At 47.1% G+C, this 25,908-nt stretch overlaps 1 protein-coding gene across 5 annotated transcripts in view; it reads left to right on the plus strand.

Moving 5' to 3' along the window:
* Positions 1 to 25,908, plus strand: part of SLC2A9 (solute carrier family 2 member 9) — a 224,306-nt gene that overhangs the window by 150,209 nt on the left and 48,189 nt on the right. For all 5 annotated transcript variants that reach the window (XM_059165331.1, XM_059165332.1, XM_059165333.1 and 2 more), the window contains 2 exons: positions 4,750 to 4,937; positions 17,573 to 17,683. In XM_059165331.1, coding sequence (XP_059021314.1) covers positions 4,750 to 4,937; positions 17,573 to 17,683 — 299 coding nt within the window. The remainder of the gene's footprint in view (positions 1 to 4,749; positions 4,938 to 17,572; positions 17,684 to 25,908) is intronic.

The raw sequence follows: 25,908 nt of genomic DNA on the forward strand, positions 1-25,908 counted from the left end.
CAGTGGATCCCTGCGTGAAGCCTAGGAGGGGTCCCCGCCCAGGATGGAGCCTGTGCCAGGCCCCCGCAGGCAGCGAATACCTTCTGGGTGCCCTGAGAGCCCGCATGTAGATCCATTTGTCACTGCTGTTCTGCTGTGCGGGGTGGCCGAGGGCTGCCGGAGCCTGTCCTCTGTCAGCCACGCTGCACTCAGACACTGGTTCCCTCGCTGAGTTCACTGTGCCAGCGCTCACCGTCATGCTCCTCTGTTCCTGTCCTCTCCATCACAGCCCCACTTCTGTGCCACTAACCTGCTCCTCTCTCACCCCAGTCTTGATTTCCACTCGTCCTGCAAAGCACATCAGCTGAGGGGCTCCTAGGTGGCTCAGTCGGAGGAGTAGCCGACCCCTCATGATCTCAGGGTCACGGGATCAAGACCTACCTCGGGCTCTGTGCTCTGGTGGGGGTCTCTGCTTGAGATTCTCCCTCTGCCTCTGAGAGCCCTCTCTCTCTACTGAAAATAAATAAATACAGCTTAAAAAAAAATAAGAGAGCAGATCAGTTGAATATACAGTGTTCTAAATGGAAGAAATAAAATAATCATAATAATAATTATTAGACACCATTTACGTGCAAGGCACATACATTGTCTTTTTTCCTCCTGGAGGGAAATCTTATGATTTCCATTTTGTGGAAGCCACTTAGAGAGAAGCACACAGGTCACGTGGGAGGGACAGGCTGGGCATGAAGCTGGGCCACTCTGTTTCCCCCTGCTTCCCACTGTACCACAGCCTCCCTGGAGTAGCTCCTACCTGGGGGCATCACGGGACAGGGGGTGGGGGGGTTGTGCATGGCAGGTGTGTGGCTGCATTGTCACAGCCAGGAGGGAAAGTGCCCCAAGGAGAAGGTACTCACCTATGACTGGGGCTGGGAGAGCTTCTAGAAGACCTGACTGCTGAGCAGGTCCTAGGGAAAGAAGGTTCTAGACAGGCCACAAAGTGCCAGAAGGAACCACATGTGTGAGGCACAGAGGCACACTTTGGGAGTGGGTGGCAGCCCTTCTCAGGACAGGTGGAGAGGGGGCAGTGTCGTGGTGAAGGGGGGTGTGGACAAGGACTCTGTGGGACAGATAACATATGGACTGGGTCCTGCTGCGGGGAGCAGGACAGTGAAGGCTCGACTGCAGGAGGATGGTCATCTCGGAAGATGAAGACTGGCATGAGAATCCCACTGGGGAGATGCTGAGGCCTGAACTCAGACAAGACCTAGGGACTGAGAGGAGAATGCAACTCTTGAGATCAGGAAGGTGGCATCATGGGGCTCAGTAACAACATGAGACCTGTGAGGGGGGTCCCTCATCTCCTGCTTTCATTGCTACACCTTCCTTAGCCTGTTCCTGCCTCACTTCCCACCAGGGGAAAGTCAGGGAAGGCTTCTTGGAGGAGGTGGTGCCTGAGCTGAGGCTCAAAGAACAAGGCCAAGTGCAGAAAGGTCAAAAGAACATTCTAGAGAGAGAAAAGAAGTAAAAGTATCACTGTCTTTTGTATCTTCTGAGTGCCAAGGCATGTGAGGCAACTTTCTGTGTTTTGGCTCACAGCTCAGAGGGCCCTCTGTCTTCTGACAGCCAGAAACGCCCCCCTCTTATTGGTGCCTCTCATAACTTAGCTCAGCTATTTACTGTTTCCAAGAGGACGGTTTTGAGTCCTGTGCCTGAGAGGATGCAGAGGGGATAGGAAGGGCCTATCCTTCCTAAATCCCACAGGGCCATTATTAGGGGTGTAGTGAGACAGTCATGGTGGGAGGTGCAGGGGGCTTATCCCGCAATTAGGGATGCCCACAGGGAGCAGGTCCCCCAGAGCAGCCCCGCACTGGGAGAGGGGAGAGGGGCTGGCAGGGAGGCGGGGATGGTACCTGCTCAGGGATGAGGTCCTTCTGGGAGGAGCCAGAAGCCTATTTGAAACAGTGGTTCTAAACTGGGGATGGCTTTGCCCCAGGAGACATTGGGCAGTGTCTGGTGACATTTTTTAAATCGCATAGTGAGATGTAATTGACCTATGGTATTTGGTGTCACGTGCTCAACATCGTGATTCAGTGTTTGTATAGAGCATAAAATGGTCACCCCAATCGGTCCAGCACAGGCACATCACACAGTTACAGATTTTTTCTTGTGATCTATAAGATCACAAATTTTTTCTTGTGATCTATATATAATAGATCTTAAGATCTATTCTTTTAGCAACTTTCAAATATACAAACAGCAATGTTAACTCTAGTCACTGTTCTGTCCCCAGGACTTGTTTATTTTATAACTGGAAGTTTGTACTTCGGACTGCCTTCGCCTGTTTGCTCACCTCTCACCTCCCACCTCTGGAAACCCCAGTCTCTTCCCTGTATCTCTGTATCTTTAAGTTTGGTTTTGGGGGTTTTGTTGTTTTGTTTTTGTTTTTGTTGTTTTAGATTCCATATTCAGTATCTGTCCATATTCCAGTATCTGTCTTTGTTGATTTACCTCACTTAGCATAATGCCCTCAGGGACCATCCATGGTGTTGCCAGTGACAGAATTTCCTCCTTTTTTTTTTTTTTTTAAGATTTTATTTATCTGACAGACAGAGATCACAAGTAGGCAGAGAGACAGGCAGCGGTGGGGAAGCAGGCTCCCTGCTTAGCAGAGAGCCCTATGCAGGGCTCGATTCCAGGACCCTGAGATCATGACCCAAGCCAAAGGCAGAGGCTTATCCCACTCAGCCACCCAGGTGCCCCAGGATTTCCTTCATGTTATAGCTGAATAATATTCCATCATATAATAAGTATACATATACGTGTGTGTGTGTGTGTGTGTGTGTGTGTGTGTGTGTGTATCCCTTCCTCCATTAGTGAGTGGTGCATCTCTGTGTCTGCCATGAGACTCTCCCTCACCAGATACTCTTTCTCACCCAGTCACAGGAAACTTGTAAAAAGGGATGTTGGGGGTGGGGGTGCACACTGGGTGTGCCCATTGTGTGCCCACCCCAGTGGGTGGCTCAGCCAGTTAAATGTCCAACTCTTGATTTCAGCTCAGGTCATGATCTCAGGACCCTGGGATGGAGCCCTGCATCGGACTCTGTGCTTAGAGGGGAGTCTGCTTGAGATTCTCTCTCCCTCTGTTCTCCCCACCCCCACACACTCACTGTCTCTCTAAAATAAATATATCTTTTTTAAAAAGTAAGGGATGTGGAACACATAGAAGGAAACAATTTTTATGAACACATATACAGCAGGAAATTAAATTGATGCTTTAAAAGAAGGAGATCACAGCTTTTAAGAAATAAGAGAGATTTTTGTTCCAGGAAACTGTTAAATGCTGAACGTCAATTTTAGTTGAGAGCTTCCTGGCAGCCAAGGTGAAAGAGAAAAAAAAAAGTCTCCAAATTTCTCTATATTTTACATGGAAAGCATGTATCTCAGGAAAGAGAGAGAAATATCTTCCTGCCCTCAAACTTTAGGATGGCTTTATAAAATGAATGCTGCGTTTTTGAAATTTGGGAAAACATTAGCCATACTATGGTGTAGTGCTGATGTGGAAATGTTACTCATTCAGCTACTTCTCCCATTTATCCTTAATAAAATCCTAAGAAAAGTATTAAATCATCGCTTAAAAAAAAAAAAAAAGAAAGAAAGAAAGAAAGAAAGATTCTAAAGCCGTTTTCAGTGTACTACTGGAAATAACACCCCAGAAGCTTCACAGGCCTGCTTTTTGTAGAATCTGGAGCAAGTTTAACAGCCTTTTTTTCTTTTTCCTGCTGCTTAAGAAGAGCAATTTCACATGCCCTGCAGTGCAGAGCGTGTTTTCAAGGATGATGCCCACTGTGTCTGGGATGGACTGTCCACAGGAGCTGTCACCAAAGCCACCTTTCTCTGTAGGAGGATAAATACTAGAGCACTGAATATTTAAATCTGTGCTCTCAAAGTGTCTCCTATTACCTGATTATTATGATCTCAGGGGTCTAATCAGTCCACCCACCTTTGCATCTGTATACATGAAGGTTTGCACAATTAAGGGCTTGGTAACAAATGGTAGGTTCACTGAGGCTGGAAATTTGCTGTTTTCAGCCTGGAAAAGGCATAAGTCATGAGGGTGAGTTTGAATCCTGGGAAAAATAGCTCTCTGAGAATACATCCACCCACGGTTCCTGTGTTTCTGAGTCATATGGAAACGGCCTCATTTAGTTCAGTAGTTCTTCCAATGATAAGATCTACTCCCAGCATCCTGGCCAAGTGGAAGGCACTTGGTCTGACCATCTGAATACCTCTAACAAGGATGAGGACATGGGGCCAGACAGACAGGAGGTACCCAGTAAATATTTATCAAAAGAACACCTCCCATCTGCAAAGCTCTGGGCTAGGGTCAATGTACATACATGATCCAACTACTACCAAAGCCATGTGAGGCCAGAATGCTTACAAATGATGGACAAATGCACTGTGGTCAGAATGGGACTTGAACCCTGGGCATGCTCCTCTTTGTTCTGGGGGCAGTCAGGAGACTCCTGTTGTCTCCTGGCTCTTCTCCTAGCGAACCAGTGACCTTGGGCAAGTCACTGCACATCTCTGGGGCTCTGTTTCCCTATTTTCAAACGAAGTCTTGGAATTTCACAGATTCAAAGCCCCCTGCCAGCTCTATCCCTAACAAAGTGTGTGTCTGGGTGGTGGGACAGTCCCCGGATAGCCCAGTGTCTGACTCAGCAAGCATCCTAATCCCTGCTAAAAGTCTGTGATTGTCCCTCTTTGCAGCCTTCCAGACTTTCCTGGGCAAAGAAGATGTCTCCCGAGAGATGGAGGAGGTCCTGATAGAGAGCCGCGTGCAGAGGAACATCCAGCTGGTGTCTGTGCTGGAGCTGCTCCGGAGTCCCTCCGTGCGCTGGCAGGTCATCACAGTGGTCGTCACCATGGCCTGCTACCAGCTCTGCGGTCTCAACGCGGTGAGCGTCCCTGCACAAAGGGAGGAACTAGAGGGAGGTGGGGGTGGGGGTGGGGCAGGGCTTGGACCTCAATACCAGGATCTGGTCCCAGCTCTGCCACCTCTACCAGCTTTGTGCCATCAGGCAGTCACACAATCTGATCCAGCCTCAGTTTCCTGATCTGTAACATGGGCTGACGTAATACAGAAATAAGCCATGCAGAGTATTCAATGTAGCAGCTACACAGTCACCCCTTAGTAAATGCTGCCTATCATTATTATTTCTGATCCCTAAAACTCAGATTTCTTAATAAAATGGGTAAGTGAAAGATGATTTAAATAAAAGTACTCTTGGTGGGACTGATTTGAACATGAAACTTTGGCCTAAGAAGACCTTAGGCTTGAAAGGAAAACTTTTTCAGGGCCTGAGCTGATGTGGGCAAGGATATTGGACAGTGGGGGTTCGCCAGACCCTCTGATAGCTTCTGCTGCCCCTTCTTTCCTGGGGAGCTCCTGAAGGTAGAACTCAGGAATCCCAGGGAGACAGACTCGGGATCGTTATCACCATTGCTTTGGAAAAATGGTGGGTCTGCCTCAAGGAGTAGTGAGATCCCCATTTATGAAGGTGTGCAAGCCAGTTGGCAGGGCAGTGTAGAGGTACATACACAGCTCAGGAGAAGTGGGGCTGGGCCCAGAAGGAGGAAAAAGGGGACCTTCCAAAGAGCCTCAGAGAAAACAACCCCTCTGTGTTCACGACCCTGGCATCCCCTGAAAGTCAGCCAGGAGGGTGTTTGGGGCATGTAAGGGGAGGTGACATGAAAGGGGAGGTGTCCCTGTCTGGAGAAGGAAAAGTGACAGCATGGAAAGTTCCAACCATAGTGTTTTGCCACATTTCAACTACTCTTTTTTTTTTTTTTTAAGATTTTATTATTTATTTGACAGACAGAAATTACAAGTAGGCAGAGAGGCAGGCAGAGAGAGAGAGGAGGAAGCAGGCTCCCCGCTGAGCAGAGAGCCCGATGTGGGGCTCAATCCCAGGACCCTGAGATCATGACCTGAGCCAAAGGCAGAGGCTTTAACCCACTGAGCCACCCAGGCCCCCTCAACTACTCTTGATTCTATTTTTGGAAACACTGGGATGAAATGAAATCATCTGGAAACCTACTTGTTTGTACCTTTTTCCTTGGTCTGGTTAAAGTCAGCAGAAGGAGGAAGGGCCTGGGCCAACAGCATGGTCTTGGACAGATCTTGCTGTTTCCTCCTCTTTGCACCTCCAGGCTCAAAGCCACCCACCCTGTTCTGAGAAGGGAGAGAGGGATCCGTTTCTTAGAGCTAACATTTAGAGTAGTAAAGCCACATATGGAATCTGTATTTAATGAGGCATTTGGAGCAAGAACCATGACATTTCTAAACAGAATTCTCTCTTCTCCTGGGACATAACTTCCTCTATAAATCCCACAGGGTGCATCTCAACCCTGCTGCATCACCATAGGATGGGGAGAAACCGTCTCATGCGCTCCAAAGGCTGGCAGTGGGGAGGGCTCAGCTCCCATGTGTCCCACCGTCCTCGTCCTCATAGTAACTGCCTTTCATCTGTTTTGTTATTGTCATGAGTGCATTTAACATGAGCTCTCCCTCCTTAACAAACGTTCAGCTGGGGGCGCTTGGGTGGCTCAGTGGGTTGAGCCTCTGCCTTCGGCTCAGGTCATGGTCTCAGGGTCCTGGGATCCAGCCCCACATCGGGCTCTCTGCTTGGCGGGGAGCCTGCTTCCTCCTCTCTCTCTGTCTGCTTCTCTGCCTGCTTGTGATCTCTGTCAGATAAATAAATAAAAATCTTTTAAAAAAAAAAAAAACACATTCAGCTGTGCCATGCTGGACCGCGAAATGTAGGCACGGGGTCGCAAAGCCCCTCTGCAGAGCCATGCGTCTTGCTTCACTGAAACTTCGCACCGCTGATTAGCAGCTCCCCATTCCTTCCTCCCTCAGCCCCTAGCAACCGCCACTCGGCTCGAGTTTGTGAGTTTGGCTGCTTTAGATACATCGCTAAAGTGCAAGCACCCGGTGTTGGTCCAAGCGTAGTGTCCACCAGGTTCATCCTTGGGGTCATGGGCTACAGGCTAGCCTTCCTTTCCAAGGCTGGGTAACAGTCCATAGCACACACACAGGCCACATCTTCTTCATCCATCCATCCATCAACAAACATTTAGAATAGTTCTACACCTGGGCTTCCATGAATAGTGTTGCATTGAATGCTGGCATGCAGATCCCTCTTCAAGATTCTGATTTCAATCCGGTTAAAAACCCAGAAGTGAGATGCTGACTCATACTGCAGTTCTAATTGTTTAAGAAACCTCGGTGTCATTTTCCAGAGTGGCTGCACCAGTTTACATCCCCACTGACAGTGTGCAGTGTTCTAATTCTTCCACATCCTCACCAACACTTTTTTTTTTTTGTAAGAGATATCCTAACATGTGTAAGGTGATGTCTTGCTATGGTTTCGATTTATGTTTCTCTGATGATGAGTGATGTCAAGTGTCTTTTCATGTGTCTGTTGGCCATTTGTAGGTCTTTTCTGGAAAAACATCTGTTCAGGTCCTTTGCCCATTTTTTAATGGAGTTTTTTGGAGGCTTTGGGGAGGGTTGTTTTATTGTGTTTTGCTTTTCTGTTGAGTTGTAGGAGTACCCTATATATTTTGGCTATTAATCCCTTATTGGATACATGGTTTGCCAATATTTTCTCCCATGCTGTAGATTGCCTTTCCACTCTGTTGATAATTATTTTTTGCTGTGCAGAAACTTTTTAGTCTGATGTACTCACAGTTGTTAATTTTTGCTTTTGGTGTCATATCAAAAAAAAAAAATCACTGCCAAGACCAATGTTACAGTTTTTCCCCTATATTTTCTTCTAGGATTTTTACAGTTCTTATGTTTATAATCTTTAATCTATTTTGAGTGAAGATTAACATCCAATTCCATTCTTTTGTAGATGAAAATCCAAAATTTTCAACACAATTAGCCAGACTATCCTTTCCCCATTGAATATTCTTGGCACCCTTTGGCAATCAGTTGGCCACATTTGGGTCTATTTCTGGTATCTCTGTTCCGTTTCCTTAGTTTATATGTCTATCTTTATACCAGTATCACACTGCTTTAACTACTGTTGCTTTTTAATATATTTTGAAAAGAGGAAGTGTGATGCCTTCAGTTTTGTTCTTTTTAAAGATATGGTTTCATATGAATTTTAGGATTTTTTCCCTATTTCTGGAAAATATGCCATTGGGATTTTAATAGGGATGGCATTGAATCTGTAGATCATTTTGGGTATTGTGACCATTTTAATAACATTAAAGCTCCTGATCCATGAATGGAATATTTTTTCCATTTATTTGTGTATTTAATTTCTTTCCTTAGTGTTTTGTAGTTTTCAGTGCAAAAGTCTTTCATTTCCTTAGTTAACTTTATTCCCAAGTATTTTTTGATGCTATTGTAAATACAATTATTTTCTTAATTTCCCTTTCAGATGGTTCATTGTTAGTATATAAAAACACAGCCAATTTTTGTATGTTGTTTCTGTTTCCTGCAACTTTACCGAATTTATTAGTTCCAACAATTTGTATGTGTGTGTGTGTGTTGTGTGCGTGTATGTGTGTGTGTGTGTGCTATCTTCAGAGTTTTCTACATTTAAGATCATGCCATTTGCAAACAGTGATGATTTTACTTCTTTCTGCTTTGTTTGACTTTTTTTTTTTTTTTCTTGTCTAATTACACTGGCTAAGATCTACAGTCCTGGGTTGAATAGAAGTGGTGAGAGTAGGCATCCTTGTCTTATTTCTGATCTTAGAGGAAAAGCTCTCAGTTTGCTGAGTATGATGATATTATGATATGATATGTTAGCTAAGTATGATGTTAGCTCTGGGCTTGTCATGTATGGCCTTTATTATGTTGAGGTAGTCTCCTTCTATTTATTGCTTATTTAGGATTATTTTTATTTTAAAAAATTTTTTAAGATTTTATTTTTTTATTTGAGAGAGAGAGAATGAAAGAGAATGCACAAGAGAAGGAGAGATTCGGCAGGAAGAGCAGACTCCCTGCAGAGCTGGGAGCCCGATGCAGGACTTGATCCTAGGACTCCAGGATCATGACCTGAGCCGAAGGCAGTCGTTTAACTAACTGAGCCACCCAGGTGCCCTGTTTAGGATTATTTTTAATCTTTAAGTCAGAAGTAATACTTCCCACTTGGCATGCTTAACTTGAACGGAGCAAAAAGTTCTGGACCCATATTCAGAGGCTGGGATTTCTGTCTCACTGTGACCACAAGCCTGCAGGGGGAAGCCTAGGCCAGTCACTCCCCTTACCCAGCCTCTGTCTGCTCACCTGTAAGAATAATAATAAAGCTCACAGTCACTCAGCCCTTAACATGAGCCAGAAGTTTTCCCCATGGCTGTCCTGTGACTTAGACACAGTTAGGCACAGAGATGTTGAGAGATTTTCCCTAGATCACACAGCTACAAGTGGTAGAAAGGGGATTTGAGCCCCAGCGATTTGGCCACAAGGTCTAGCCCCTTGAGCCCTGAGCAGGGAGCATCCCCAAGGCCACCTTTGAGCATTTTCATATGTGTCACTGGGCTGTGTCCCCAAGTCATCCCTAGGCAGCCAGTAAGCAAGTCCTATGCTCACTGTTTTACATTTAAAAAGACAAACACTGGTTAGCAGCCACCTCAGCATCAGAGTCCGGCTGTCCTGGGCCTCAGTCCAGTTGTCCCCTGCACCACTGGCTTCTCAGTCCAGATAATGTGTGAGCCAAGAAGGAATGCTGTCTACCAGGTGAAAAACTTCAAATGCCCTTTAAAACTTGCTTTCTTCCCTTAATTGTCCCAGAAATTATTTGAGGGGACATGGTCTATAGTTTAAAATATTGCAAATACTGCTTGGCATCTCCCTATTTATCACTTTATTCTAGCCCCAAATGTCCTGCAGGGTAAATGGTGCCATCCTCATTTTCTACAAGAAGAAATGAGTTTTCCAGAGGACCGAGCGCTTGCCGTGGGTCACAGGGGGAGGGGTGCCTGTGCTGTCAAATTCACACTTCCCGGCCCCCGTACCCTGCCTTGGAGCACCTGCCCAGGCTCAGCCAGCCTGTCTCTAAGCCCAGGTGTCTGCACTAACCCAGCCATTTTCAGCCTCAGCACTGTGCACACTCGGGGTTGAAAAATCCCTTGTCCCGGGGGACTGTCCTTTTTACTACAGAATGTCTCAGCAGTCCTGGCCTCTGCCCGCCAGGTGACAGTAGTCTACCCCACCAGTTGTGACAACCAAAAATGTCTCCAAACGTTGCCCAGTGTCCCCTGGGGGTTAAAGTGCCCTCAGGTGAGAATCACCATATTAAGCAAACATTACGTATTGCCCAGTGCATTTTTTGCTAAGAAGTCAATAAATAGTTTCCGCATACCTTAGAAATCAAGAGGAAGTTGGATTTAACATTTTAGTTGTTTCTAAATTCTTTTTCAGTGTGGGATTGTTTTTTCCCTCCTTCTCACAATGGCTTTCAAATTCCCTCCTCTAAAATTAGACCTGTCACTTAAAATTCCTTATTTTCTGCAACTGCCTTCCTCCTGAGCGGTTTGTCCTTTGCATGAAAACCAGACTTCTGTGTGAATGCTCTGTCTCTCACGGGCGAGGAGCCTCCTGGTTACAGAGTCCTTCCCCGAGGAGGTCACAACAGCTCATACACCCCCACTACCACTTCTCTCACCATGACCATCCTCGGAGGCTGCCTCTCATGGTCCCTGTGTTTCCAGCACCCAGAGCCACTCATGGCGCACAGGAGACACCAGAGCATTTGGGGAAGGAAAAAGGGGAGGTGAGAAGAACAAGGGGCAGGGAGGGGGCTGCTTCTACCAAGTCCTTGGGCTGTCCTCAGACTTCCTGGATCTTCTGAAATACCAAGGGTTATGGTGGTACTCTTACCTACACCTTGGGTCCTTGGGTTGCCCTTCCTTCCTCCAGAGTCCTTCCCAGAGCTCCTCTGGGCCCATTTCCTATCATGGAAAATGGGGATGACAGTACTCAGGACTTGGAGCTGCCATGGGGATTATACGAAATGACATGGAATGGCTCACAGATGCTAACCGCTGAGCTTACTGCCCTTCCCAGCAAGACTGTTTCTAGCACTGCATTATTCTCTTGATGCCACACATTTCCAAACTTTGCTCCTTCCACTCTGCATCTTGGTTGGGAAACAAGACACAGGAGCTTGTAGAAATGGACAGAAGACAAGAGTGCAGCCTGCGGATAAGCCCAGTGATGCCCTTTCTGGATCCTCAGAGGCAGTTTACCGCTGCCTGGGCTTGTCCACTCAGTGGCTGCCCAAGGATCCCAGTGTTCCTGGTTAACTGTGTGTCCCTCTGGTCTGTCACCTGTATAACTGTTGTGTAATACCTCTGTTTGCTGCTACACCTGATCTGTGAGGGAGAGGACAGGTGTGCATGTTTCCCCCACGTGTTGTGATGCTTACAGTAATTGCTGTGACTAACAGAGCTGCAGACATCCTGCGCCGCCCTCCACAAACAACCAAATGGCAGGGAGGCAAGGCTGGGAGAGTGGAAAGAGGGAGACAGAAAGCCTGAGATAGGACACTTTCCCCGGAGCTGGCTGGGAGCCCCGTGAAGGTCCATCTCCCTTGCCCAACCATCATCAGGAACCCTGAAATTCAAACCCCAGTTTGCACAAAACTTCTAATCACAAATTCAGAAGCATTGTAAATAGCTTTTGGTTTTTTGTTTTTTTTTGTTTTTTTTTTTTTTAAAGATTTTATTTATTTTATTTGACAGACAGAGACCACAAATAGGCAGAGAGGCAGGCAGAGAGAGAGAGGAGGAAGCAGGCTCCCCGCCGAGCAGAGAGCCCGATGCGGGACTCGATCCCAGGACCCTGAGATCACGACCCGAGCCGAAGGCAGCGGCCCAACCCACTGAGCCACCCAGGCGCCCAAAATAGCTTTTGTTTTGAAGTCTCTTCCCAAATAACATCCTAATTCAAATTACAAGAATTGAATGTTCTGTTGCCTTAGTAACTGAGACCATCTCCCTAAAAGAACTTGCTGTATACCCAGATGGAAAGCATGCTACCTGGAGTCCCTCTGTGGGGCCGCCCTCACACTGTGATCAAGAGCACATGTCCTGGACTCAGCTGTGTTCAACCGCAAGCATTGAGCTTGTGGGCCAAGAGCCAATTTGCCATGACTGCTCTGTGCCTCAGTTTCCCCAGCTGTAAAGTGGTGCCTTTTTCATTCGATGGCAAGGAGATGGATGAAAGGTTGTAATGTCCTCCACACCAGGCTGGCCACACAGGTGGTGCTTGACACCCTTAGCTATTATCTTGTCAAAAGAGCCCTGCCCTGAGACCACGGTGCCTGGGTTTCTGCCCACACCCCTGACCTCCCAGCCCTGGAACCCTGGGTGGGCTGTTTAACCCCTCTGCCCTCGGTCACTGAGCTATGAATGGACAGGAGACTCAGAGGTGGTATCAGCTGGCTGAGGGCTGGGCTGGGGAGAGGTTATGTTTTCACCTGTAAAAGGAGGAGTGAGACTAGGTAACCCAACACTCTTAGGAAAGCTTTTAAGAGCTAGCATATCCTGGAGCACCTGGATGGCTCAGCCATTAAGTGTCCAACTCTTGGTTTCAGCTCAGGTCATAATCTGAGTGTAAGGGATCGAGCCTGGAGCAAGTAAAATCTTAAAAAAAAAAAAAAAAAAAAAGATGATATGTTCTGGACACTCTTCAAGTCCTTACTGTGTACCTTCTGGATTTCCATGAAGAGTGAGAGGCGGGGGGGGGGGGGGGGGGCACTCCCAGCTGAGCGCTGAAAGGCACCCCCGAAGGGCCATCCAGTGGGTGCTCATGTACACAATCAGGATGTGAAGTGGGCCCCAGGAGAGGCAGGGGAGGCGGTCACTCATTCCTGCCCCTCTGTGGTCAGGGCGAAGGGGGCCTGATGGGATCGGGGGCGACACTAGCTTAGGGAGTCTGGGGCCCAGGCTCTCAGGCATTGCCAGGAGAGCAGAGAGTCTTTCTTGCAGCAGGGAGTCCTCCTCTCTTTGCAACAGGGACTATCGTTACTCTTTCTGGGATGTTCTCTTCCCTGCAGCTCCCAGATCTGCTGGCCCCGGCAGAACCCCCAACACATTCCACCTCAGGAGGGGAGTCAGATGCCTCTCACCTCAAGGCAGTGGAGGCCAGAGGGGTTGAGAGAACCTGAATGGACATCCCAGTCCTGCCACTCTCAGCTGCTCTGTAGCCCTCACTAGCTGAGATTTACTTTCCTCATCGGTTAAATGGGGGCAAGGCACCTATCATTGGATCGTGTGAGGATAAAGTTAGGGCATGTGGGTGATAGGTTTGCAGGGTATGATATACAAGCCCCTCTTTTCCCCTTTGAAATTCAGAGCAGATTAGAGAGATTGGCACAGGAATCAGATGGGTTGGGATCCGAGTGTGCCCTCTACTCTACTCCAGGCGGAGCTGGATTGGAGCGTGTAACCCCAGAAGCTGCTGTGAATTCTGCATTCCCAGATTTAAGGTGCCTACCCAGGCCCAACAAGAGGAAGCAGCCCCAGCCCAGCGTCACTGGGCAGGTCCGCCCTGCATAGAGAGAGCAGAGGGGACACAAGTGGCCTGCAGGAGGCAGTTCACAGTCATTCCAGTAGGGGGCGCAAAGAAGCCTGTTAGTGCCTCCTTCCAAGAGCCCCTGCCAGCCTTATCCCTTACTCCTTATGCGGTTCCTGTCCCTTGGGCTGAAAGAGAATAGGAGATGAAGGGAATGGGGGTCCCAGCCATACTGTAGGTGAAGCCTTGGGGCCTAGTGTTTATAAGTGACAAGATCTCCTCTGTCTTCTCTACTTCAGAATAGATCCTGTGTGTCACCGTCGGTTTGTGGAGACCATCTCTGTGTTTACAACTCTCTTCCTCTGATCTCCACTTCCATCTTTGCACTTTCTCTCTCTGACCTCTCTCGTGATTACATCTCTAGCTCCCCTAGATAATTTGGGATGATTTCCCCATGTCAAGACCCCTGAACTTAACCACGTCTTCAGAGCTCCTATTGCTGGGTCATGTAATCCATTCACAGGCTTATGGGATTAGGACGTGGACACCTCTGGCGGAGCAATTCTGTGTGTGCGAGCACGTGTTAAGGCCATATTTTACATTCATATTCTGTAAGAATCAGCCTGTTCTGGGCAAGGACAAACCAGGGGGTTTCTTGCTTCTGAAGTTTGGCCAGAGAGATGGGTGAAGACACATGTCTCAGTAGGGGACCAACTGCAGTCAGGGTCGTGGGCATATATGGGAGTCGGGGGGAGGGGGAGGAATGGTGGATGGAAGAGGAATCTTGTCAGCCAGCTGCACGGACAGCCCCAGCATAGCCCGAGCAGTGGAAAGAACTGTGGGGTGGGAAGCACACAAGCCTGGGTTTGCACCTTGCTCTGGCCTTACCGGCTGCGTGGGGCCTCTCTGATCCTAAGGCAACGTCACCTTCACAAGCTGTTGAGAGAGTTGGAAATGATGACACCTGTTATGCTTGGTCTCTAACACATTGTCAGGAGTTAAGAGGGAGGCTTCGGGGCATTGGGGACAGACAGTCAAGAAGTAGGCTGAGAAGCAGCTCCAGAGGGCCTTCCTCCCCAGGGCATGCACAGAACTGACATTTTCCTTTACCAAAGAGCAATGGTGTCTCAATAGAGAGATGGAAATCTTCTAGAATGATACCCACCATTTGTTATCTACCAATTCTATAAAGGACGCTTGGGGTGCCTGAATGGCCCAGTCGGTTAAGCGCCCGACTCTTAATTTCGGCTCATGTCATGGTTCCAAGGTCTTAAGATCGGGCCCCACGTCAGGCTCCATGCTCAGTGCAGAGTCTGCTTGTCCCTCTTCCCCCCGTCCCTCCCCCAACTCGCACTTGCACTCGCACCCGAGTTTTCTCTCTAAAATAAATAAAATCTTTTAAAGATGCTTTACTTTGTCACTTGAAAAATGTTTACAACCACTCTGAAAGACAATTTTTTTTTTTTTACCTTCTTCAAAGACATGTAGTCCCTTGCCTACAGACCCACAGATCACCAGAGGCTCATCGGGTTTGGAAGCATGTGTTTGGGCCTCCAAATTGCTGATCCTTCCAGTCCACCAGCACCCCAGTACCTCCCCCGCCCCCCGCCCACCGCAGGAGGGGACTGTCAGCAAGCAACCCTCGAGAGGGTTTGCTGAGGAACACACCCCACCTTTCCTTGTGCTTCCGTGGTGTACTGCCCCCTCAAACTGCCTGATCACATAAACCTTAGCAGGAGTAGAGGCAAGAGGCCGTCCCCCTCCTGCTCTATAAGATCATTTAGCACGAGACAAATGGCTTCTGGAGCCTGCAGAACGAGACAAGCAGTGTGTGTGTGTGATGGGCAGGCCTTCCCCCCACCCCCTCCAAGGAGCAGCTCAGCAGGACTTTCTCGCAAGCCCTGGAAAGGGGGAGGTGGTCTGAAGGGCTGATTTCTGCCTATTGATGGATAAATGCATTTACTAAGAAATGACTCTAGAGCCACTTTTATGAGCATCCCCCCCAAAAGCGTGTAATTTATGCACCATGACCCTCTTTGCTGACACTGAAGCCCCTCAGGGAGGCCCAAGGCAGTGTCGCTACAGGGAAAGTTGCAGGAGGAGGCCACGGGGGAGGCCAGGACACAGCGCCTGCAGGAGAACACATACTCCATGGGGTCAGAGGCTGACAGTTCTGGGGTTCAGACTGAAGCAGCACAGTAGCCTGGGAGATGAAAGGAGTCCGTGGAGCCGTGGCTGTTAAAAATCAGTGAATCTGGGTAAAGATTAAGAAAGTCCTTTAAACCACTCTGATCCAGCTCTGAAGATCAGTTACCTCCCAAAGGAGAGGAGATTATACAAACAAATCTGGTGAAGACTGGGGCTTTCTGGAACAATTTTAGCTTCTGTCACAGCCCTAAGAGCTTTAAGAATTAATGAATTTATCAGGAACCACTTCTGTATTCTGTGAATGTGGAAGCAAAGGCAGACTCTAAAATTCTAATTTATCAGCTCAGACAAATGTGGGGCAGACACCAGCAAGAGGGTCTTTGTTTTAAGAGCATTAAAATGCATTTTGCTGAGAGAGGTATCAATGCCAGCAAGCTCACAGAAATTCGTGTAGTTGTTTTTACTGGCCTCTGAGTGTGCCTATAACTTTAGGAAGAATTACTCCTCTCGCTAAGAGATAAGCCATCTGCAGATATTTGTAGGTCCTAAATTATATCTTCTCCCCACAAGGCATGGAAAATGTTTTGCTAAACAAATGCCGGTAACAAGACGAATCTGTACAAATGAGAGCTGCTTCCAAAAATGAAGCGAGAGCAGTGCAAAGAGCATGGCCAGCCAGCGTTGGGCCTGACAAGTTATAAGCAACAAGCTCTGATGTTTCTGCTAAATAACGATGAGGGTATAAATGCTTCCAAGCCTTCGTAGGTGGTGGGTTTCCTTGTCAGATGTTATGTAGAGGACAGCTTGGTTTTCTATCATTTAGCAAAGTGCTCTTTAAGGAAATGGCTGGGGTAGGAGAACACAAATGGCTCACGTCCAGCCTAAGGACCCGAAATTTACTATTTAAGTAAATAGTGAACAGTGTCAATTCTTACCCAATTCCTGACACCCCACAGGAGGGGCATGGCTGTACTCTTTGACCAAGGAGGGGAAGGAAACCCAGCAGGACAGAGTGAATTGCTTGAGGTCACAGAGCCTGTTCAAGACGGAGCCAGGTCTCCAACCTCCAGTCAGTGATCACCTGATGCCCCGTGAGTGTCATGAGGGTTAGGTTTGGACTCAAGCGGCAGAAACCTCCACACTGACCTAACTTCCCGTGAGGGAAATTGGGAAGGGAGGGCAATCCAGATTTATGCCTATTGTCCTGAACTAATTATTAACCATCTCAAAGGTGCCCAGTTCTGGTTAATAAATTATACTATCACTCCAGTGAGCAAGGACACAGGCTCCTAACTTCTTGCTCTAGCATCTGGACAGGTTCCTTCCATCCCAAAGCAGGGGCTCTATGTGTAGTTGTGCAGGTTGTGTGTTATGCAACCCTCAGGACATCATTCACATTGTCCACATTATAGATTTATTGTGACAGTTTTCTAATGGATGACCATAAAATGTCTTGTGGATCAGAAACCTTTTTTGTTTCTCACAAAGTTACCATGGGAGCAGCCATGCTGTCCTGAGGTTGCCTCATTATCCATTAGAGTTGCTGAAGCTCTAGCCATTACGTTCACCATCCTGACAGCACAAAGGAGGAAGGACAAAAAATGGGATCAAACCTCCTTAGTGGAAAGCTCCTTTTAAGATTTCTGTTCATATCTCATTGCCGCATTTAGATCAGCACATGTTGCTCCCAGTGCTGTAGCTCTGTTAGTAATGAAGAAGGGCAAAGGTAGGAGAAGGAAGAAAACAAATAGCTGGCCACACCACTCAGCCCCATGCTGGGTGTAACAGCAAATCGCAGAGACCACCTTGCACCTGAATTCAATTGGGGAAATAGATGCCTTTTACTGACACTCCTTTGTTTTTGTTTGTTTGTTTGTTTGTTTTGTTTTGTTTCCGGCATTATAGATTTGGTTCTACACCAATAGCATCTTTGGAAAAGCTGGGATCCCACCAGAAAAGATCCCATACATTACCTTGAGCACTGGTGGAATCGAGACTTTGGCCGCCATCTTCTCTGTAAGTGAACTGAGAGCTATTCCTGAGAACACCATAGTGGGCGAACAGCGTCATGGGGCCTCCCAGGCAACAAATGTGCTTGTCTTTAAAGGAGCATGTCCTTTGTCACTCCAAAAGTGTCTGAATTTTAGGGTGTTCACCCATCTAGAGAATATTATCTATATTTTGCTCTCCTACCTATTGTCTTTTAATGAAGAGTTCCCTTCTCTCAACTCTCACCTGGTCACAGATGATACAATATGATGAGCTGTTTCTCCCTGGGGTCCCAAATCAGTGTCCCTGTGAGCCTAAGGTCCATTGCCATGACTTTAAAAACATTTCCACATTAGCTGTCACCTTTCTTCCCTAAAGATGTAGGAGTTTGCAGTCAGAAGAAAGGAGAGAGGACATTCCAGCCGACTGGTATAACAGGGGTTGGCTTTAATAATAAGCAAAAGTGTCCAAAGGAAGACACAGAGCTCATCCTTCCTTCTCAGTCTCTAAGATTCACAGTAAACATACCACAGGGAGGGAGTTGGGAGACTTCAGAATTTTGCAGAAATTGCACAGCTTGGGGCCATCAGTCCAGATTAGATTTGAATCCTGGCTCTGAAATTTCTTGGCTGTGTGATGCTGGATAATGCTCTCAACCTCTCTGAGCTTCCGTTTCCCCTTGTAGATGTCTGGTTCTCTTCTACCTTATAGATGTGTGGTCTGTGCTTCCCGTTTTAGGAGCACTGTCTACAACAGGGCTCCTTTCCAAAGGACAGAGAGGAGGGTAGAATCAGAGGGAGGTTCTCTGACCTGCACGGAGTTGCTCATTTATTTCCACTCTCACGCTGACTTCTTCTGGCAGGACTGAGGCCGTGCAGACAGGCGGAGGCTTCCAGTGGCATTTCTGACTCGTCGCTTGTGACAGAATGCTTTGTTTTGCTCCTTGCTCATAATGGGTCATTCTAACAAGATGCTTCTAAAGATGGGTGTCGATCAAGTGTTGAGGACTGAAGTTCGTCTCCTTTCATTCACGGTCTTTTTGTTAGAGAAAAATATCTCACTGTTTCACAATCTGGGAGTTTCAAAAAATTCTCATTTTGAGTTATTGCCCCCCCCACCCCCGTTGTGGCTATGCATGCTTACGTTAATCCACAGAAACGCACAGTCAGTCTGGAATGGAAATCGTGGGAAACAATAGGGTTTGGGGGGAGGGGGTCAGTAAAGTATTTTTTGTTGTAGGGAATCATCATGAGCTCATTAGGGTATATGTGTAAAATTCAGAAAAGCAGGAAGAACCGAAGAAGAAGCATATGTACCTTTGGGAAAATCTCCCCTTGGCTTTTCTGTGCTTGGTGTGTTCTGTTCTTACGCCATAGTCACCCTGCTTTTGTTCGCATGACCTTGTGCCAGACTTGCTTTCCATTTAACTTTTCCTTTTTCTTGTCTAAGCAATGTTTTGTTGAAGTGTAACATATGTACAGAAGTGCATGCTGGTCTTTGCCCCTGGGTCTGGTGTTGCTGGATGAGAAAGTGGGTCCAGGCAACAGAGCAGGATGATGGGGTGTTTGGGCTCTGTGGTCTCATGGCCCTCAGCTTACTAGCTGGGTGACCTCGGGCTGGTTACTGAACCGCCCTGAGCCCCTGTGTTCCCTAAGGGAAAATGGGAGTAATACAAGTCTATACCTCAACAGGTCTCATCATGAGAATTATACAGTAATTCACAGCACTTGGCATAAAGCACGTATTCGGTAAATGTTAATTATTATTATGGGTTGAGTTGTTAATCCTTATATAATAAACAACATTTATATGTTGAAGTTCTAACTCCCAGTACCTCAGAACATAGTTATTGCTAAGATAAGATCAATCTGAAATAGGGGGGACCTCTAATCCAATATGATTGTCATCCTTATTAAAGGAAGCAGAATTTGGGGACACCTGGGTGGTTCAGTCAGTTAAGTGTCTGCCTTTGGCTCAGGTCATGATCCCAGGGTCCTGGGATCAAGCCCCACATTGGGGAGTCTGCTTCTCCCTCTCCCACTCCCCTTGCCTGTTCTCACTCTCTCTCAAATAAATAAAATCTTTTTTACACATTAAAAAAAAAATAAAGTGGGGGCGGAAATTTGGACACAAACATGCATACAGAGAGAACGCCATGTAAATTTTGAAGGCCTGCTGAAAAAGCCAAGGAACTACCAGAACTCAGGAGAAAAGCCTAGAACAGATCCTTCTCTGCACCTTCAGCAGGAGCACGGCTCTGCTGGCACCTTGATCCTGGACTCCCAGCCTGCAGAACTATGAGAGAATAAATGTCTGTTATTTAAGCTATTTGTGGTCCTTTTTATGGCAGCCCTAACAAACAAATACAGCCTTTACTGGTTATGAATATTCCAGAAGAGAACCAAACATATGCTATGGAAAACGCTGAAAATGCCTTACACTGGGGCCAGACTGTTTATTCCTTCAATGCTCAGCAAATGCTGGTTGGGTCCCTGCTCTATGCCAAGTGTAAGTCTAGCTGTGTGGGGTGCATGCATGGATGGAAGAGACGAAGACCCTCACCGTGGAGAAGGTGAGCTCCTAGCCAGGGACAGATAATGAATGGCAACATGAGTAGGTCAAACTGTGGTGGTCTAGGTAGGGAAGGATGTAGTGAGGAACGCTGGTGCCAGTTGAAGGGGAAGATGGGGGCAGTTGCTGTATTAGATTGTGATTAGGCTCAAGGGATAAGGGATCTGTCACCCAGATATCCAGGTTGGAGGACAGATTAACTCAGGGGTGCGTAGGTCTGTAGGGTGGGCAGGGCACCTTCAGTGGAGCAGTGACCTTCAGTGGAGAGAGACACAACCAGCCAAAATGTGCCTGGAGAAAGGGAGCCAGGAACCAACACCCTGGTCTCGTTCTCTTCTTTCCCTCCTCATTTCTTACCAGTGCCCAGGCTGCTGACACCAGGGGATGCAGAAGACAAGGGAGCCGTTGATTTGTGGATGTGGCTCTCCTCCAAGACACAGAGCAGGGCAGAGCAGGGACCCGGAGAGGCACCCAAGCAGGAGCAGGTCTGTAAGACTGAGGGAGGTCAAGTGCTGGAGGGGCGCCCCCGGGGTGCAGAAAGCAGAGCACCACAGTGCATTTTAGAAGGATCCCTCTGGCCTCTGCAAAGACAGATGTGAGCAGAGGTGGAGAGGGCAGAGCAGGGCGACTTGTAAAGAGGCTCACTTTCCCAGGGAAATATCAGAACAAGGGTGCTCTAAACCTGGCTTCCAAACGACTAAGTTCAGCTCATTCTCCTTTACAGAGAACATTTCCTCTTGATAAATCACAGTTCTGCGGCACTTCTGTGAGCCGCAGAACAACGGGAGGAAACAAGCCCCATCTCCACTAAAATGTTAGAGTCAGCCCTGTTTATCTAATGCAACTTACAGGCACTTGGCAGAGGGGAAGGGCCACGTGAAGCAAAAGAGGAACCAGATTTCTCCTTCCACCCCCAAACTTCCAGGGGATGGGGGCAAGTAGCCGCCAGCATGCATGTGGACACGGGGGCTCCCCTGGTTCTGAGGGCTCTTCCTCACTGGAGGAGCAGAGAGGACCACCCCAAGCAGATAGGCAGTTCTGCCCTGGAAGCCCGTTTCCCTGCAGTCCCTGCTCCCACCCACTCCCAAGTGATAATATCTTTATCCAGTGGTTCTATTTCTGAGTTTGGCTAAGGACATAGCTGCGAGCAAGTTCATTCCCTGCAGCCCACCCTCTGGCTCCCAGAACATGCTCCCAATGCTGTATTTCCCACCAAATGTCTTCTGATTCCCTACCCATCTCTCTGTTAGGCTTCCTTTGGCTTTGGCTTCCTGGCATCTGGGCTGGTCCCACCAGCTCTGCCCATCTAAGGGAAGGGAAGACACAGCTCTTGGGGGTTCTGGTGGAGACTTTGTTCCTTCATGTTAGCTCCAAGTACCAGCTGCGCCCCCGAACTCACCTGGCCCCCAGGCTGTCTCGGCTCCTTGCTCCTGATGGTGGAGCACTGATTTCTCAGTCAGCTGGCCACTCTGTGGTTCTTCCTCAACTCCTTTTCTTTAAGAGCCTTTTTCCCACTTGCCCCAAATTGAGAACAGTTTATTTTTTATTTTTTAATTTATTTTGTGTTATGTTAGTGACCATAAAATACATCATTAGTTTCTGATGCAGCATTCCAAGATTCATTCTTTATACACCACACCCAGTGCTCCATGCAATACGTGCCCTCCTTAATACCCACCACCAGGTTCACCCATCCCCCTACTCCCCTCGCCTCCAGAACCCTCAGTTTGTTTCTCAGAGTCAACAGTCTCTCATGGTTCATGTCCCCCCTCTGATTTCCCCCAATTCACTTTCCCTTTCCTTCTCCTAATGTCCTCCATGTTATTCCTTATGTTCCACAAATAAGTGAAACCATACGATAATTGACTTTCTCTGCTTGACTTATTTCACTCAGCATAATCTCCTCCAGTACCATCCATGTTGATGCAAAAGCTGGGTATTCATCCTATCTGATGGCTGAATAATATTCTATTGTATATATGGACCATATCTTCTTTATCCATTCGTCTGTTAAAGGGCATCTCGGCTCTTTCTACAGTTTGGCAATTGTGGCCATTGTTGCTATGAACATTGGGTTGCACATGCCCCTTCTTCTCACTACATCTGTATCTTCGAGGTAAATACCCAGTAGTATAATTGCCAAGTCATAGGGTAGCTCTTTCTCTAACTTTTTGAGGAATCTCCACACTGTTTTCCAAAGTGGCCGCACTTTGCAACTTGCATTCCCACCAATGGTTTAAGAGGGTTCCCCTTTCTCCATATCCTCTCCAACACTTGTTGTTTTCTGCCTTGTTGATCTTTGCAATTCTAACTGGTGTAAGGTGGTATCTCAACGTGGTTTTAATTTGAATTTCCCTGATTGCTAATGATGATGAACATTTTTTCATGTGTCTGCTAGTCATTTATATGTCTTCATCGGAGAAGTGTCTGTTCATGTCTTCTGCCCTTTTTTTGACATGATTATCTGTTTTTTGGGAGTTGAGTTTGAGCTCGTTATAGACTGGATATCAGCCCTTTGTCTGTACTGTCATTTGCAAACATCTTCTCCCATTCCATGGGTTGCCTCTTTGTTTTGTTGACTGTTTCCTTTGCTGTGCAGAAGCTTTTGATCTTGATGAAGTCCCAAAAGTTCAATTTTGTTTTTGTTTCCTTTGCCTTTGGAGATGTGTTTAAATTTATGATCATAAACCTCTTTTTTTTTTTTAAAAGATTTTATTTATTCATTTGAGAGAGAGAGAAAGCAGGGGGAGGGACAGAAGGAGAGGAAGAAGCAGACTCCCTGCTGAGCAGGGAGCCTGATGTGGAGCTCCATCTCAGGACCCTGAGATCATGACCTGAGCCGAAGGCAGATGCTTAACCGACTGAACCACCCAGGCACCCCAATGATCATAAACCTCTTAAGAACCAACTACCTTTTCCTTTTTCGAGAAGGGAGGGGGATTGTATTTCCCTTAGAAGCCGTAGAAGTTAGAGCTTTGACTGAAGGAAAAACTTTTCCCAAGACTTGAGAACTTGGAAAAGCCTAGTCTAGTGCCAGGCTTTCCTTTTATTCCATTTGGTCCCTATACATATCTGATTATGCACTTCAGTTAAAATATCTCATGACCATTTAAATTTAATATACTTAAGAATTGTGGGCCACCGTGGAAAGATTATCATTTAAAAAGTAGTTTTTTCAGTTCTTACGGCTTTGACCCAAACAGATATCACAGATCTCACACATTTATCTTTTTTTTTTTTTTTTAAAGTAGGCACTGTTCCTAACATGGGCTTGAGCTCACGACCCTGAAATCAGGTATCTCATGCCCTACCAACTGAGCAACCCAGACGCCCCTCACACATTCATCTGTTAAATAGAAATTTCTGAACAAAGTTTGTTTCAATGGATTATTTTTAGCTTTCAATTTAAACAGCCTGTTCCAAGTACAAAATTATTTCTGGGACCCTATCTTCCGAACAGACCTTAAAACTCCATTAACTTGCATATACCCACAGCTTTCCAAGGTCTCTGTTTTTCAGAGATTTTTTTTTTCCAGAGAGAGATTTGTGAAAGCAAAAATTAACACTTGCAGACTTAAAACAGAAGTACTAGCGATACTGAAACTTGACATTCCTTCTCTCGCAGCCTGCCTTTGCTTTCTCTTCTCTGCCGAGAGCGCCGAGTCCGCAGTGAAGAAACCATTCCCGTTCCTTTCTGTTGGGTGTGGCCCACAAACCCTGAGACAGCAAATGAAAAGTTGACTCCAGACACCTGAGTAAGAGAAAGGAGAGGCCTGGGAACGAGGTGCTCTAGCGGTGAAAGGCCTTAAGCCAAGCTTTGTCTCCACTGTTATTGGGATGGTATCAATACATCAGGCGTAAGCACAAAGCCAGGAGGAAAGTGTAACCTTCATGGTTAGGACAGTAATATACAGGGCAGTGTGTGATAAGGGCAAGGAGGCAAGGAGTCCATGAAGTACGTGACCACCACAGGTGCCTGTCTTCCTTCAAAACTCCATCATTGACTCCCTACATGAACCTTGAGCAGCATAAGAATCTGGCCACTTTCTGCCAAGAAACTTCAAAGGAGGCCTGGTGTTCCAGGCACTCCTCCTTTGCTTTTCAATTAGTCTCATCCAGGAAGGCATAGACAAGTCAGATTTGTCTCTCCAGGCACTGTGTATGGAAGACTTTGGCCTGAAGACTCAAGAATGGCTGGTGTGGCAAGGGCTCCTCAGAGACCCCACCACCCCCAAATCGTTATAATCAAGGACAGCCATTTAGGATACTTGGGTTCAGGCCCCAGTTTAGGAGACATTGTTCCCCAGTGTTGTGTGTGTGTATGTGGGAGAGGCACAGTAGGTTTCAAGAAATGGCTGTGGTAGTTGTCACCCTATACCCCTTCAGTCCCTGGTCTTTATGTTGTGCCTCTAGGCTAAGTGCCAACCCATCACAAGCACCCAGTACACAGCTGTTTGAATAAGACCCAGGAAAGGTGCATCTGAAACCAGGACAGAGTGCTCTGCCTGTTCTGGGATCCTCACCCCTTGCCTGGGAGCAGCCAGGTGGCATGTTCTGAGGGCTTCCAAGCCCCCACCAACAGCCTTTCCTCCTTCTGGAGCCCAACAGCCAGCCCTGTGCTCAGAAGGAGCACATCAAGCCATGTAGAGGCTGACTTTATGGGAAGAACAGAAAGGGAAAGGACCCCCTGGAATGGGGCAGGAAGAACAGGGCATCCCTTAGGATCTTGTTGAGGAATAAACTGTTAGAGGGCTCTGCAGTCCCCCAGATATCAGGAATTCTGCCAAGCACAGAGTAGTTATTTCACACACTTTATACTGAGATGTATGCAAAGAATTACAATAGAGACAGAGATTGGCCTATAAAATTCATACAAAGTAATGTCTATAAATACTATAAATGCACATTAAGTCAGCTTTGAGTCACTCCTGAAATAAATGACATTTTAGATCCAATTTTCCTTCCCTTCATCCTTTCCATCTTTCTTCATGTGTTTCATCATTGAACAACATGCCAAGCTCTGCTCTGCATTGGACATGACCTCCCCATGTTGGTTTGCCAAAGCTGCAAATCAAAGTACCCCAGACAGAGGGGTGCAGACAACAGATATTTATTGTCTCACAATTCTGGAGGCCAGAAGTCTGAGATCCAGGCATCAGAGGGCAGATTCCTCCTGAGGCTGTGAGAGAGAATCTGTTCCAGATCTCTCCTGGAGCATCTGGTGCTTGGCTGGTGATCTGTGGTGTTCCTCAGCTTGGAGACCACCACTCTGACCCCTGCCTTCATCCTCACATGGCATTCCCCCTGTGTGCCTGTCTGTATCCAAATTTCTTCTTTTTATAAGGGCACCAGTCCCATGGGATTAGGACCCATCCTAATGTCCTCACTAAATTTGAGTACCTCTGTAAAGACCCTATTGCTAAATAAAGTCACATTCTAAGGTAGCAGTGGTCAGGACTTCAACATATCTTTTTTGGGGGGAGGACAATTCAAACCATTAGATTCACCAAGGGCAAGGACTCCTGTCTCCTCCATCTCACTGTCCCTATGCCAGAGCCTCATATGAAGAAGGAAGGCCATGGGATACTGCATTTATCTTTTTGCAATGTCTTTATGTGCCAGTGAGGAACGGCAGTATAGGGCGGGAGTTAAGAGCATCTGGCCCTGCCACTGTGTGACCT

Source organism: Mustela lutreola, chromosome 1, assembly GCF_030435805.1.
Source record: "Mustela lutreola isolate mMusLut2 chromosome 1, mMusLut2.pri, whole genome shotgun sequence".
In the NCBI taxonomy this organism is placed as follows: Eukaryota; Metazoa; Chordata; class Mammalia; order Carnivora; family Mustelidae; genus Mustela; species Mustela lutreola.